Source organism: Choloepus didactylus, chromosome 17 (genome assembly GCF_015220235.1).
Source record: "Choloepus didactylus isolate mChoDid1 chromosome 17, mChoDid1.pri, whole genome shotgun sequence".
NCBI lineage: Eukaryota > Metazoa > Chordata > Mammalia > Pilosa > Megalonychidae > Choloepus > Choloepus didactylus.
The window spans coordinates 53038272-53055151 of NC_051323.1; the positions used below are offsets into that span (position 1 = coordinate 53038272).

The following is a 16880-nucleotide window of genomic DNA, read 5'->3' on the forward strand; positions in this document are numbered from 1 at the left end:
AGAAGCCCAGTAAACCCCAAACACAATAAACTCCAAAAGAACCACACCCAGATACCTAGCAAACTGTTGAATGCCAAGGACAAGGGGACAGCTCTGAAAGCTGTAAGAGAAAAGCAACGTGATATATACAAGGAGTCCCAGTAAGAGTACGTGCTGATTTCTTACCAGAAACCACGGAGGCAAGAAGGTAGTGGCATGAAGTCGTTGAAGTGCTAAAAGAAAACAATTGCCAAAAAAGAATTTTGTATGTGGCCAGCCTCTGTTTCAATGATGAGGGAGAGATTAGGACATTCACAGATAAACAGAAATTGAGGGAGTTTGTCACCAATTGACCTGCCCTTCAAGCAATGCTAAAGGGAGTTCTTCAGATGGAAAGGAAAGGATACCAGACAAGGAATAGAAACAGCGTAATGAAATAAAGACTCCTTGTAAAGGTAACCATATGAGTAATTATAAATGCCAGTGCTAATGTATTGTTGTTGTTGTTTTTTTGGTTTGTAACACCACTTTTACTTCTTATAGATTCTAAAATGATAATGCATAAAAAATAATGGTAAATCTATGATCTTGGACATACAATGTATAAAAATATCTGTAGCAAGTACAACAAAAACATGGGTATATAGCAAGGGGTATGGGAACAGTGTATGTGTATGGTATTGTAGTTAACTTGGTATCGAATCAAACGTTAATATTGTAGATTTAGGATGTATGGATTTAGGTTGCAAATAACTAAAATCAGAAATGAAAGGGGTACATTATTACCGCCAGAAAATAAAAAGGATTATAAGAAGATACGGTATATCAGTTGCAAACAATTGTATGCAAACAAATCCAGATAACTAGATGAAATGGAAAACTTTCTAAAAACCACAAGCTTTCTACACTAACTCAAGAAGAAATAGATCTCAACAAACCAATAACAAGTAAAAAGACTGAATCAAAATCAGAGCTTTCCAACAAAGAAAAACCTAGGACCAAATGACTTCACTGATGAATTTTACTAAGCATTCCAAGAAGAATTAACAGCAATCCTGCTCCAACTCTTCCAAAAATTAGAAGGGAGGAGCACTCTCTAACCTGTTCTATGAAGCCAACGTCACACTTCTGTGAAAGCCACATAAAGATACCACACAAGAAGAAAATTGCAGACTAGTATCCCTTATGAATTTTAGAATAGAGTTGGAAAAATCTTTAACGATATGAGCAAACTGAATCCAACAGCACATTAATCCCATGATCAAGTGGGATTTAGCCCAGGAATGTAAATGGTAGTTCAACATCAGAAAATTAATTAATGTAATATACCACATTAATAGAATGAAGGAAAAAAAACATAATTATCTCAATTGATGCTGAAAAGGCATTCGACAAAATCCAGCACCCTTTCTTGATAAAAACATTTATAAAATTAGGACTAGAAGGAAACTTCCTCAACATGATAAAGGGCATCTGTGAAAATCCCACAGCTAACATCATACTCAGTGGTGAAAGACTGAAAGCTTTCTCCCTAAAATCAGGGACACAACAAGGATGCCTTGTCACCACTGTTACTCAGCAGCGTACTGGAAGTTCTAGCCAGACCAGTTAACAAGGAAAAGAAGTCAAAGGCATCCAGATTGGAAAGGAAGAGGTAAAACTTTGTCTTTGCAGATGTCATGATCCTGTATATATAGAAAATCCTAAAAAGTCAATCCTAAAAAACTACTAGTGCTAACATAGTATTAGCATAAATTTCCAGTCAATAAAATGGACATGGTACTTTGCTTTTAGTTTTTTTCCTTGAGGTCTACAATTTAACAAGTAAAATGGTTTTCCTACTCCTGATTAATTCAAAATTAGCTACACTTTTTCCATACAAATTCACACACCTGTGTCCTGAGTTAATAAATTAACAGTCTACAGATATTTCCATCTTAGGAGTTATGTTTCTTTTCTGTAGTGTTGTAAATGAAATGCCCATATAAATCTTTAATTTTAGAAATTGAAATTATATTTTAATTTGAACAGGTAACACAAGAAATTTCAGATAGCACAAGAATTTTCAGGCTGCTTGGATCTGACAGGTATGAAATGGGGTTGTATTAAATATTTAATACTAAAGGTATTTTATAAATTCAGCATGAAACTGGTTTCTTTTTCAAGAGAATTGAAATTTCTATGATAAATATGTTCAGCATTGTATTTTTCATGCTGTAAGAATGCACAAGTCAGAAAGTTAGAAAACCCTTGAAAATGTACCTGATCTTCCATGTACAGGAATTTACAGATCTGTCTGTGCTAGTTTTGCACTATCTAAAGTCTTAATTTATAGCACAAAGAAGAGGAAATACCGTGTGTTTAAAAATAGAACTTTTTGGGTTTTGTACCAAATAGGACTTGAGTTCTATTTTGATTTAGTTTTTGATTCTTGAACTGCACGTTGTTTTAAGAATTTTTAAGAAGTTAAGTTCCCCCAAAGTTTTCCTTTTATAGGTTTTTTCCCCCACTGACTCTTACAAGAACACTGGATTTAGAGGTGGGAGGTGGCAGGCAGTAAAATTGCTTCCCAGAGCTGGAATTGGCCTTTTAATTATAGTGGTTTGCAAATGATTTCTACAAGTAAGCAGCATTTATAGAGGCATATGATAGTTGTATTAGTTTTCAAGAATAACTTTGTTTTGTTATTTGTTTGTTTGTTTATTATTTTTAGGGTGGTGGTTTTGGAAAGTAGGCCAACTGATAACCCCACAGCAAATAGCAATTTATACATCCTGGCGGGTCATGAAAACAGTTACTGAGAAATACGTGCTTTGACAGTTAACTATTGATAGAAGGAACACTACTGCTGCAACATTAATGGATTCTTGAAGCTGTACAGAAGCTGCAGTAACCTGACTTCAGTTACTTTGTAATTTATTGTGGCATGAGACAAAGATGGGGAAATTTTTTTGTTTTAAGTGGTATGGATATATTTAGCATATTGAACCACACAAGTGCTTAATTCATTGTTAGGTAATCTTTGTACATATAGGCAGTATTTTTCTGTGAAACTTCATATTGCTAAAGACAAACAATAAGAGTTTATGTAGATAATGTACTTTTATGAGATATATAAGTAAGTGTCTTATGTGTACAGATGTAAATGTTAATGAAAATTGCATTTGGATTAATATTTTAAGAATTCTTGAGTATATTCTTGGGTGTGGTTATATTACAAAATGGGATGCTGGCAATGAAAACCAGTACATTTAACACTATTGTATTTTATTATATGTAATTTAGTAATATGAATATAAATCTTGTAACTTTTAAAATTGTAATGGAGGCTGTAATCATTTTATAATCTTGTTTTTAATTTTAATGCAAGTACACTGGTGTTTATATTTGCACAAAGTATTGATATGTGATGTATTAAGTCACAAAAGTAAGCTGTGACATTGTCAATATGCATTTGGCTCCACAATATCTTTTTTAAATGTATTTGGATTTGTTTTCTATGTGAAACAAACCAATCAACCACCCTGTTGTAGTGACTGGTCTTTTTATATTTAAGCAGAATCTTGTAAGATTGCTTGTCCATGCTTAAAAAACAATAATTTTGATAAAATTTTGGATCACAGAATAGCGGTACCATGATGTTAACACTGCAATTACAGTATGCACAAAGAATAAATCAGCATTATTAAAGAGTCCACACTAAACATTTCATATAATCACACTGAAGAACTATGACATTCCATAGAGTGAAGTGGTTCAAATTTCTAGTAGAATTTTTATTTTTGTTGGCCTTATTTTATGATCATCTTCATATTTCTTTTGATTTAGAATATTAACACATGGCCAAAATAATTTAGTTACTACCTCATACAAACAATATAAACATGTCACAGGAACTTATTTTTGGTTAAAGTTGTTTTTGATTGCTATTTTCCAATGGAATATGTATATACCAATGTTTTAGTGAAATATATACTTTGGGCTCTTTTTTGGTATATATTCTTTATATGTTAATGTGAGTATATACACTAAGAACAAACTAAATTGTGATTTATGGTCTTCATTTATTTTAATTGATAAATCATTTCCTGATTGTACATAGTGTAAAATAAACATGTTTTTTTAACATGCTGTTGTATAGTAGCTTGTCATCTTGCTTATTCTCTATATGGTAAGATTAAAATATATTTAAGGGAAAAGTGTTTATTATTCTGCATTTGGTGCCTCAAATATCAATATTTTTATTTGATCTGTGATCTCAACTTCAAGAACCAGTAATATTCCTATAAGTGAGAATCTTCTGTAGAATCTTCAGCTTCCTGGTCAAGAAACTCATATGTTAATAGATTTTTGGTTAGAGCAGGGTTGAGCAAACTAGTCTTTAGCCCACTTTGGCCCATGGTCTGTTTGTAAATTAAGTTTCATTGGACCATAGCACCATGTATTCATTTACTTTCTTATGTGGCTGTTTTTGCACTACAATGGCAGAGTTGAGTGACTGCCAAAAACACTGTATGGCCCTCAAAACCTAAAATATTTACTGTCTGACCCTTTACAGAAAAAGTTTGCCATCTCCTGTTAGAGTGCGTGTTGGGGAACTGCACTTCAGGAAGTAAGAAGAGGAAGAGACTAAATGGGAAGAACTGGATGGGGATTAAAAAGCTCCATTTCTAGTATTGCTTATGTCACTACCTGTCACTGTGACCTTGGATAATTTGCTTTACTCTAGACCAGTTTCCCTTTCTAAAAATGTGACTTCTAAGGTATACAGAAGCTTGTGTACATTCTCACTTTCCCAAATAAATACATTGTGGCTAATCTTAGCATTAATGATTGAATAACTGTTTTTCAAAACATCTTTACCAGCGTAACATCATCAATATGCTGAAAAGCAGACTCATGTTAAAGATTTTCAGAAAACCAAGTTAATGTTGGCATTAATGGCAAGGTTGTTATTCCTTTTTCTGAGTCCTGTTTTTTTCCAGTTTCCAAGTCCTATAAGTTATATAAAGGGTAAAATTTCAAAATGTTTAACCATTACATTTAACTCTCAAGCACTTAGAAATATTTCCAGAAAATATACAGTTGGTTGGGCAGACCCCTAGAATCATAATCTTTGGAAGTGGAGATATAAATTGGATATAAATCAGTGTTTCGGAATGTGGTTCAAGGATCACCTGCATCAGAAAGGGTCATCTATGATAGTTAAAGCTGCAAATTTTGGACCTCCACTCAAGAACTTTTTTCTAAATTCAATTTTATTGAAATATATTCACATACCATACAGTCATCCAAAGTGTACAATCAGTTGTTCACAATACCATCGTATAGTGCATTCATCACCCCAATTTGTTTTTTGATCATTTTCCTTGTACCAGAAAAAGTGGAAATAAGAATAAAAAAAACAAAAGTATAAAAACACCCAAATCATTCCCCCCCCCACCCTATTTTTCATTTAGCTTTTGTCCCCATTTTTCTACTCATCCATCCATACACTGGATAAAGGGAGTGTGAGCCACAAGGTTTTCACAATCACACTGCCACCCTTGTAAGCTACATTGCTGTACAAGCATCTTCAAGAGTCAGAGCTACCGGGTTGCAGTTTGATAGGGTCAGGTTTTTACTTCTAGCTATTGCAATGCACTAAACCTAAAAAGGGTTATCTATGTAGTGCATAAGAATGCCCACCGGAGTGACCTCTCGGCTCCATTTGGAATCTCAGCCACTGAAGCTTTATTTTGTTTCATTTCGCATCCCCCTTTTGGTCAAGATGTTCTGAGTCCCACAATACTGGGTCCAGATTCATCCCTGGGAGTCATATCCTGCGTTGCCAGTCTACTCAAGAAATTTTGACTATGGTTCTTTATGCATTCTAAAGCAAGATGGCAACTCACTTAAATGTTGAAACAATATTTCATCTTCATTGAAGGTCAAGCTATCTATCTGGTTAAATAGGTGGTTAGACATTGGTGTAGAGAAGAATGAAATCCACTGTTTCTGTACCTATTGTCATCATCCATCTTGCAAGTGTATAACTGATTGTAGTAGAGACCAAGAAAATGAAGAACAGATAGATTAGTATTTTCACCAGTACTGAAAGAAATGAAAGGGTGTGCTATACAAAATAATGAGTATATATTTGAAGTTATATAATAATGTATGTGTCCAATTCATGTATTTGTATACCAGGTGCTATTCTACATGCTTTATGTCAATTGTCCCACTTAATCCTCAGAACGACTCAATGAGATTGGATTGTTAAATTCATTTTACAGATGAAACTGAGGCCCAGAAAGACCAATTTGCCCAGGACCATAACTGGTAAATGGTAGAGCCAGGATTTAGACCTAGGCAGTTGGTTTAACTTGTTTACTCTTAACCACTATGCTAGATTATATATTAGATACATATTAGACAAAACATAAAATACATTCACTGCCCTTTAAAATTCATTCCAATGGTTTTTTCCCTTTGAAATTTGATTTTTTTTCTCCAGGAATTGGACTTCAAATTCTGATTTTCCCTATCTTCTTTCAGCAAGAGAAATGAATTTCCTGTCTTAATTTTCTGCTTTACCAAAAACTTGTTGGACAATAAGGCAGGACCAAAGGGTGATGACTGATGATACAGGATTTTAATAACTGAAGGTCTCTGCCCAGGCAGGGAAACGGACTAATTAATATTCAACATTTATGTGTGCGCAGTTTTAGTGTTCCAGACGCCTTCTGAAGGAACAGGACTTCGTACGATGACAGTGTTAAGGGAAAAGGTAATTAAAATGTTTCCTGAGCGCCTTCTTTTTACGGCATCTTAAAGGATCCTCAGGTGCGTCCATACCTTGACGTTATGGGCTCCGCTCAGGGGTTACCCACTGAGATGAAGCCACTGCGGCTGGTGCCTGGGGAAGCCACTCCGGAAGCCGCCCGGCGCCTCGCGGCCTGAGCGTCCTGGTTGCCCGGGAAACGCCGCGGCGGTTTCGCTGGGGAGTTGCAGGGCCCGCAGCTGCCTGCGCAGGACGACCGCGCCTGGGCTGGGGCCGCTCGAGGCTGCATCCACCTCGCTCCCGTTCGCGTTGTAAGTGCGGATCCCCGCTGCCGGCGCAGGCCCCCGACGGCTGGGCGGAAGGGATGGGGGTCGGTGGGGGTGTGGCGATGGCTGATGGAGAGAGAAGTGGGGTCTGGAGGGAGGCTCCCAGAAGAACGCTGCCGCCTTCTCCTTTGTTGGTCTCTCGAAGGGAAAGGGAGGGGTGGGGGCGAGGGGCTAGAGGTGGCACGTGGCTCCTGTTGGCCACACGACAGACGCGGTGCGGGACTGGGAGAGAGGGGCGGCCCTGGAGAGAGGGGCGGCGGCGGGAGGTCCGGGCGGGTGGGACGAGGCCTCGGCAGTGGGCAGAGGCGGGAGAGTTGGGTTCCTTCCCACCGGGGCTCCTTCCCGACGGGCTCCAGACTTAAGTGTGGCCGGGAAGCTGGACGTCATGAAATGATGGCCGAGATAGTAGAGGCCTGAAATAACGTGGATTTATGCCAGACTCTCACATCTGTTACGTGTAGACGTGAGTGTGATACTTTTAAACGAATTAATTTCTTGGATTCTGTAAATTATATGGTCTTCTGATTTTCCTTGGATGCTTTTAATGAACTCAATTATACTGTCACCAACCCAAGTTTATAAAGTGGTGTGTGTGCTTTTGAAATACAGTAATTCGGAATCATGCTTATAACAAATGTGCAGAATGATTTTACAGCCCATTTTTCTGCTCTATAGATTGTGACTTTTCCCCTGTAGAATACCTAACTGGTCTGACCTGGTCTTGAAAAGCTCTCCTTTGCAACCTCATTACTAACTGCATTGTTTACATGAATTTCCTGGGAACTTTTAAAATAGGAAATAATTATTGTGTTGAATTTTGAACTTTTTATTTTGCTTTTTTCCTACTCGGTATTTCCTCTCCCTTTCTTAATTTTGTTTTCCTTTTTACAGTGTATTCCTTAGGCTTGACTGAGCCCTCAGGACCTGCTTTGTTATATAATCATGCAAAATAATCAGCCTCCAAGTGTATTCTCTGTTTCTCTGCACATCATTTTGCAAATCCTTAAAACAAAGAAATTAAATAGAAAGATTTCAAGGAATGTAATGATGCATTCAAGTATTTATCTCTTTACCTGTCTGTGTTCATTAGTTGGCCCTTGTCTTTGCCCGTCTTTGCCTTTGTACATAGAATTTCATTAACTTTGGAGTTAAGTGACTTGTAAATACTGAACTCAGGAGGTTCTGTAGCCAAGAGGTTACATAGCCTCAGATTGAAGGTTACAAATGACTATGAAAAATGTTTTGAACCAATTGCATTTATTCCCTACCATAGTTATCACTGTTTAATCTTGATTTCCTGCCTCAGCAAGTACTATATTAACAATACAAATGAACATTTTGCCTCCACTAAAAATAAAAATCATTTTATATGTTTAGTGGGAAAAATAGCATATAACATTATAAGGGGACTTCAAAAGTTTGAGCACTTACTGTGTGCCAGCCAATGGGTTAATAATGCAAGCCAGTGTGATAAATAATGTTTAAAAAAGGAGTGTGGAAAGGTTGTTTTCATCACAGCGTGTTTGCAGAGAAAGAGCCTGACTTTGGGAATTGGGGAACACTAAGCAGAAAAGACATTTGAGTTGAACTAAAAGAGAAAGAAGTTCGGGGTCAAACATTGCAGGCAGTAGTGTGAGCAGAGACTTAGAGACCTACAAGCGTTTGAGGAAGAAAATGAGGAAGCAATACTGGAAAGGTAAACTGAGGCCAGGGTATAAAGGGCTATAAATATCATAGTAGAGTTTGAACTTTATTCTGTGGCTTTAGAAGCCATAAAACATTTTTAAGGAAGGACAATAACTAATTATATTGATGTTAGAGAAAGACCTTTTTGGTATAATGGAAGTAGATGTGAAGAAGAAAAGTGAGATAAGAAACTTAGTCTTATCTGGGTTTTTTAAAATATCTGAGTTTTTAAAAACTTTTTTTTATATTATAATTTCAAACTTGCAAGAATAGTACAGAGATATATCTAAATTCATGAATTGTTTACATTTTGCTCCATTTGTTTTATCATTTGCCTTTTCTAAAAATTTCATGTAAATGAAATCATAAAATATGTAGTTTTTTTGTTTCTGGCTTCTTTCACTTTGCATTATGTTATTTTATGTTCACCCACATTATACTGTATATCAGTACCCCATTCGTTTTTATTCCTGAATAGTATTACATTGCATGGGCATTCCACATTTTGTTTATCCATTCAGCAGTTGATGGATATTTGGATTATTTTCTGTTTGGGGCTTTTATGTATAATGCTACTATGAGTATTTGCATACATGTCTTTGTGTAGATGTATTTGTTTTTATTCTCCTTGACAGATACCTTGGAGTAGAACTGCTGCTTATGTTTATGTTTAACTTTTGTGTTAAATTTATGTTTAACTTTTAAGGCAGTGCCAAACAGTTTTCCAAAGTGACTGTGCCATTTTATATCTCCACCAGAGTTCCAGGTTCTACACATCCTTATCAACACTTGATATTGTCAGTTTTTTAGATAGATTTTAGCCATTCTAGTGGATTCTTATAATAGTTTTAATTTGCATTTCCCTGATGACAAGTAGCATCTGTACATGTGCATATTAGACATTTGATATCTTTTTTGGTGAAATGTCTACTCACTTCTTCTGCCTATTTTTTAATGGGGTTGTTTGTCTTCCTGTTATTAAGTTGTAAGAGTGCGGTGTATATTTCATATACAAATCCTTGATCAGATATATGATTTGCTATATTTTTCCTCAGTCTGCAGCTTATCTTTCATTTTCTTAATGGAGCAATTTTCTTCAGAAGAGCAAAAGATTTTAATTATGATAAATTCCAGTTTGTCAGTTTTTTCCTTTTATGGGTCATGCTTTTGGAGTCATATCTAAGAAATCTTTGCTTGCCTGAAGGTCCTAAAGATTTTTTTCTCTTATGTTTTCTCTTACATTTAGGTCAGTGATTCATTTTTAGATTATTTTTGTATGTGGCAGTCTAAGTTTTTGTGGGGTTTTTTTGTTTGTTTGTTTGTTTGTTTTGCATATGATATCCAGTTTTCCCCACATCAGTTGTTGAAAAGACTGTTCTTCCTCATTGAATTACCTTGGAAACTTTATCAAAAGTCAATAGACCAAAAATAAAAGGCTTCATTTCTTGATTCTATTCTTTTCCATTGATATTTATGTCTATCTTTATACTGATACCATTCTTTTGATTTAATGTAACTTTATAGTAAAATTTGATATCAGATAGAATCAGTCCTCCAAGTTTGTCCTTCTTTTTCAACGTTATTTAGGCTCTTCTAAGTCCTTTGCATTTCTAAATAAATTTTATGTTCAACTTGTTAATTTCTGCCAAAAAAAAAAAAGCCCATTGGGATTTTTAGGAACTGAGTTGAACCCATAGATGAACTTGTGGAGAGTTAACATCTTACTGAGTTTTCCGATCCATGAACATGACACTTTTCTCCTTTTATCTCTATCTTCTTTAAATTCTCTCCAGTGTTTTGTAATTTTTATTGTACAGGTCTTATACTTCACTTGTTAAATTTATTCCTAAGTGCTTTATTCTTTTTATGTATTGTGAATGGAATTGAGTTATTAATTTCATTTTCAAATTATCTGTTGCCAGTATATAAAAATACAATTTATTATTGTATATTGGTCTTGTATCCTACTATGTTGCAGACTTGTTTATTAGTTCTTGTAGGGTTTTTTTTTTTTATATAGGGTCATTAACGATTTTCTAAATACAATATCAAGCCATCTCCAAATAAAGGCAGTTTTACTTTTCATTTACAATCTTTAATTTATATTTCTTGCTTTATCGCACTGACTAGAACTTCTAATACAATGTTAAATTAAATGTACTGAACACGAATCTCTTTTTCCTGATCTAAGGGGGAGATCTTTCAGTCTTTCACCATTAAACATGATGTTAGCTGTAGGTTTTTCATAAATGCCCTTAATCAGTTTGAGGAAGTTCCCTTCTATTCCTAGTTTGTTGAGGTTTCTATGAATCTCATTTTGTGGATCTTTTATGAATGGGTATTGGGTTTTGTCAGGTAGTCTTTCTGCATCAGTTGAGATGATCATGTGGTTTTTGTCCTTTAGTCTACTAAAACGGGGTTTTACATTATTGATTTTCAGATACTAAACAACCTTGCATCCTGAAATAAATCCCATATAGTCATGGGGTATAATCCTTTTTTATGTGTTTCTGGATTTGGTTTGCTGATTATTTTGTTACAGATTTTTGGATCTGTGTTCATGAAAATAGTGATCTGTAGTTTTCTTGTGATTTCTTTTGTTTCAGGGTATTAATTCTGGCCTCATAAAATGAGTTGGAAAATGTTCCCTCCTCCTCTTCTATTTTCTGAAGTTTATGTTATTGGTATTGTTTCTTCATTAAACATTCACCAGTAAAGCCATCAAAGCCTGGCTTTTCTTTGTGGATAGATTTTTAATTTCTAATTCAGTTTCTTTACTTTTTATGAATGTAATCGGATTTTCTATTTCTTCTTGAATCAGTTTTTGGAATTTTGAGTCTTTATAGGCATTTGTCCAACCAGGTTGTCTAATTTGGTAGGAAAGAGTGGTTCATATTATTTCCTTATAATTTTTTTTTTTAATTTCTGTAGGATAGAAGCGGGTTCCTCTTTCATTTCTGATTTTGGTAATTTTTTAAGAACTAATTTTCATTTTTTCATTTTCCTATTATTTTTTTAGTGAGAAGTCAGTCATTAAGCATATTGTTGTTCTCCTGAATGTGATTCATTTCTCTCTTGCTGCTTTCAAGTTTCCCTTTTTGTCTTTTCATCAATTTGATTATGATGTATGTAGGTATGGATCTCTTTGTGTTTATCCTACTTGAGGTTTGTTGAGTGTCTCGGCTCTTAAGGTTAATGGGTTTTTTCATCAAATTTGGAAAGTTTTTGACCATTATTTCTTGATGCATTTTTTCTGCTCCTTTGTCTCACTCCCCTCTTTTAGGGAACTCATTATTCATTTATTTATACTATTGATTTTGTCCCCGGGTCTCTCAGGCTCATGCATCTTCATTTTTTTTTTTTTCCCTCTCTGCTTCATATTGGTTATTTTCTATTCTATCTTTAAATTTACTGATTCTTTCTTTTAATACCTCAAGTCAGCTGTCGAGCCCATCTAGTAAAGTTTTCAGTTCAGTTATATTTTTGATTCTAGCATTTCCATTTGGTTCTTTGCTTATAGTTTCTGTTTTTCTGTTGAAATTTCTTATTTATTGAGTCATTGTCATGGTATTTCCTTTAATTCTTTAAATATAGTTTGTTTTAATTATTTGAACATACTTATAATTGCTGTTTTGAAGTCCTTGTCAACTAAATCCAAAATCTGTGTCCACTCAGAGTCCATTTCTATTGACTCCTTTTTCTTTCCTGATTATGGGTCACACTTTCCTTTTTCATAGCTGGTCTCATAATTTTTTGTTGTTACTGAAAACTAGACATTTTGCCACTAAATTGTACACTTAAAATGGTTAAAATGGCACCTTGTATGTTAAATATGTTAGCATAACAACAAAAAAATAAAATGGACATTTTAGATAATATATTGTAGCAACCCTGGATTCTGCTTTTCTCCCCTGAGGATTTTATATGTGAGTTTTTGTTTTTACAACCTGTGTTCTGGAATCTTCCCCCCAGATATGTGGCTGCTGGTATCTCTGTTGAGTTTCTTATTTTACGTTTTAGCCTCACTTTCTAGGGTTCACCACTGTGTCTGTATGCACTAATGACTGGAGCAGCAGTTGGTCTCAAACACCTCAGCCCAAAAATCTTCCACCCTCTACCAGTGGATCAATGTGTGGCTTGAGGAGCTCATTCAAAGTTCAGTCAGTTCTTAAGTCTGCCTTAGCTTTAACTTTTCTCCAGGCCTCCTTGGGTCCAGCTGTGCATGCCCGTAGTTTCTCAGTTAACCAGAAATGTGTTTGCAAGGCTAATCGAGCCCTTCTATGGTGTCCTGTTTCAGGATCTTCCCGTAAATTGTTGGTTGGTCTACTATTGACCCCAACTGGGACAGTAACTTTGGGCTACCAAAGCAGTAGTTTTTCCCCCATTTGTTTCTTACTGAATTTGTAATTTTACTTACAATGTTGTCTCAGATTTTTGGCCTCTGAACCATATCAAGACTACCACCTCTGGGCATAAGGCTGCTGGTTTCCATGGCTAGTCCACACTGAAAATACTGCTGCACCCACTAAGCTGGGCTACCAGTGTGGTGCTGGAGGGTTAGGGCCATGAAGGCCTCAGACTGCTACTGTTTTTAAGTGGAATTCTAACAGCTTATCATAAATAAACACTTTTAAATTTGTTTTTTGCCTTTGGTTGATTTCCAGAGCTCCAAAATAATTGCTTTTGATAGTTTTTCCCAGTCTTTTACTTGTGTTTTTGGAATATGATTTACCTACCTCTTTACCTTACCACAGTCAAAAAAAACCCTGGTGCTTTTCTGTGGAAACTTTTTTTTTTTTTTTTAAGTAACTTTCTCTATTTCTTATACAGAAATCAGTCTAAATTCTCAATCTCTAATGGGGTTGATTTGGTAAACTATTTTTCTAAGAAATTACTCATTTCATCTAGGTTTTCATAGATGCCAGCAAATTTTTTTGTTTGTTTGTTTTAAGGGTTATTCCCTCTTATTTCTTATTTTGCATATTTTTTTCTTTCTCTAAGTTAGCTAATGATTTATTTTAAGTGTTTCAAAGAACCAGGATTTTAATTTATTGATTATATCTATTTTTATATCCTCTACTTTATTATTTTCTGCTTTAATTTTATTATTTCCTTTTTTTTTTGTTTGTTTGTTTATTTTGTTCTTTTCTAGCCTTTTGAATGAGGAATTTACTTCATTTATTTTACCTTTTATTTTTATTGATATAAGTGTTTACCTCCGAACTTGCCCCTCCTCACTGTTTATATCTGTCTCTCATACTAGGAATTATTGGCATTTTAGATCAATTTATAGAGTTAATTACTGTTTTATTTGTGCATTGATATTCAAAACTACTAGAGTTTCATTGTGAGTTACATCTTTTAACATTAAAAACCACCCCCCTTTTTTGTATTTAATACTTGTTTTTTAATTCTACATTGTCTGAAACCAGGATCACACACCTGCTTTCTTATTGTTTTCATTTGTCCTGTATACCTTCACCCATCTCCTTATTTTTAACCTTTCTGAATCACATTAGATGTTATATATAGCCTATAGTTGGATCTTGTTTTGTGAGACATACTGAAAATCTTTCTATTTTAATAAATGAGTTATGTCCATTCACAGATTTTTTATATGATTGATACCGGTCTCTATGCTGTTAATGGTTTTTTTTAGGTTGTAATTACTATGTGTATTATGTTATATTTGTATTTTCTTATTTTTTTAATTTCTTTTGGTGTTTAGGAAGGTTTGTATTTTCATTCAAATAGTTACTTTTCTAGTCATACTTCTAAAAAATTTTCATATTCCCTGGTTGTTTTGTTTTGTTTTGTTTTAATTTAACCTTATACTCTCTTGTTTTTCAGTATTTTAATGTTATTTTTTACTTATGCTTATTGCCTATTGAATTATCAATTAAATTATTCTGCTTTCCTCTTTCCCTCACCATTCTTTTTACATACTTTTAGTTGCATTATTTTCTACAGTGTCAGAGCTTATAACCATTAAATATTATTCTTCCACCCTTGTCCTCACCTTTGTTTTAGTCCTAAATTAAATATATTAAATGTTCACAACCCTTGTGCTGAAATTTACCCAATCATCTCTTATTGGATAAATGTCTTCCTCCAGTAGATTTTTCAAGAAAGGCTCTTGAATACAGCATTCCCTGAGTTCTTACACATTTCAAACTGTTTATCTCTAGTCTAGATACTTGAAGGAAGGCTTGACTAGGTGGAGAATCTTTGGCTCACACTTTATTCTTTTGAAATTTAACACTTTATTCTTTTGTAATTTAACACTTATATCAATAAAAATAAAAGGTAAAATAAATGAAGTAAATTCCTAATTCAAAAGGCTAGAAAAGAACAAAATAAACAAAGAAAAAAACATAAGAAAGGAAACAATAAAATTAAAGCAGAAAATGCTGCTGCATTTTTACTTTGCATTGTACATTGCTCTTGATAAGTCTGATATTAGCCTAGTTCTCTTATGCTTACATTATTTAGTCTTTTTGACAGAAGGCTATGAGGATTTTTTATCTTTGACAGTTTATTCTAATATGTCCCAGAGTTTATCATACTGTGTCAATTTTCCCAACTACCTAGTGTGCCCTTTCAAGCTGTATATTCAGGTCTTATTTTATTTCCAGAAAATTTTCTGGATTTTAGTTTCAAACATTGGTTCTGTTCCATTGTTTTGTTTTCTTCTACAGGGACTCCAATTAGATATGTGTTGGATCTTCTTTTCCTGTCTTCCATTTCAAGTACTTTTCTCTGAACTCTTACTTTTTTTCCTTGTTTTTATTCTAATTCCTGTTTGCCTTTCTTCAATACCCTTTATTAAATTTTCATTTGAGTCTCTTTTCTGGGGACCTTGTAATTTAACCTTTATTTCTGAGGTGATTTTGTCTTTTTGTTTCATTTCTTTCCAAAGTTCAATCAGTTGTCATTTTATTTCTTCCTATGTTATTTTTTGTCCATCTCTGGCTCTACTATTTCAATTTCTGATTCAAAGAGGCTTTTCACATCTGCAAATGATTGTTAAAGTATATATGAATCATTCTGGAGTGTTGTATTATTTTTCTTTTGCTTCATGGTTAGGTGTTTTTGAAGCGATTTTCATCCACTGAAATGTTTTTATTTTCATTCTGTTTTCTTCCTAGAATAGCTTTGTATGGGACTCCTTTCCTCTGTTTTATTTCTTGGGCAGGATTTAGTTTGTAGTAATTTACAGTAATCCTATTTGACGATTCCTCTTTTGTCACCATTGCAATGGACAGTGTCTTTTCCTTTCTTTCCTTCCTTTTTTTTTTTTCTTTTAAGTGGGGAGGGGAGAGGTTTGTGTGTTCATTGATTTGGGGGTTCTCTTTTGTCTTCCAAGATCCTAAATTTATCCCTCTTGCTTCTTTTCCCCTTCACTAACCAGCCTCCAATGGGTGCCTCACCCTTCCCTCTTATCCTTCTCTTCCCCAGGAGTGGTGCCACCTCAGTCCCCACGTACTTTTAAGTCCTTTCCCTGTAGTCAGTGCTCTGACCTAACAGGAGACTCTTTCAATATTTTTGCACTTGAGCTGTATTTACTCTTCTGGGGGAGTGATTTTAAGACTATCTTAGGCCCTTCTTTTTTTCCTTCTCTCTTCCTCACAGTTTTTCCAGGCCCCACCAATCCCCATCTTTATTCTCTTTACAGGCTTTGAATGGGAGGTCAAGAGATGTCTCTGCCAGAATTGGGGGTTTACTTTTCTACTTCAGTTTGTAGAGTTCTCTGTCTTCTTGTTATATAGAAGGTGTTGGATTTTTGTGCTTCTACATGTCCTTCTAGTTGTGTAGCTTTGTGGAAGATGTATAAAGAGATTTGATTTATGAAACTGCCATTTTCTTTGACTACTCAAAGTTCCTTACTATGTGTGTCTTTAGAAGACATGCAGGTGTAATGTGAAGCAGGTTTGTGTGGAGTTTGGGAAGGAGAAAATGATAAGGAAAAAAGATAGGGCATTTGGTTTAGAACATGCCAGTTTTGAGATGATTCTGACCATCTGTGTTGAGGTGTTCATCAAGAAGTTGGCTAGTTGGTCTGAACCTCATATAAAAGATTAGGAATTGTTGCTTTTAAAAATTCTGGTAGAATCCCAGTAAGCTGG

At 34.7% G+C, this 16880-nt stretch overlaps 2 protein-coding genes across 7 annotated transcripts in view; both read left to right on the plus strand.

The window, feature by feature from the left end:
- Positions 1-4114, plus strand: part of MAP4K3 (mitogen-activated protein kinase kinase kinase kinase 3) — a 194672-nt gene extending 190558 nt beyond the window's left edge. For 2 of the 3 annotated variants that reach the window (XM_037807758.1, XM_037807759.1), the window contains exons 32-33: positions 2011-2066; positions 2693-4112. In XM_037807758.1, coding sequence (XP_037663686.1) covers positions 2011-2066; positions 2693-2780 — 144 coding nt within the window. In that variant the 3' untranslated portion in view covers positions 2781-4112. Of the gene's footprint in view, positions 1-2010; positions 2067-2692 lie in introns of all 3 variants that reach the window. The other variant, XM_037807757.1, reaches the window with a different exon arrangement.
- Positions 4115-6705: 2591 nt separating this feature from the next.
- The window catches only part of CDKL4 (cyclin dependent kinase like 4), a 75547-nt gene continuing 65372 nt past the window's right edge, over positions 6706-16880 (plus strand). For 2 of the 4 annotated variants that reach the window (XM_037807549.1, XM_037807552.1), the window contains exon 1: positions 6973-7053. The gene's annotated coding sequence lies outside the window, so the exon portion shown is untranslated. Of the gene's footprint in view, positions 6749-6972; positions 7054-7405; positions 7532-16880 lie in introns of those variants that run through there. The other 2 variants (XM_037807551.1, XM_037807550.1) reach the window with 2 other exon arrangements.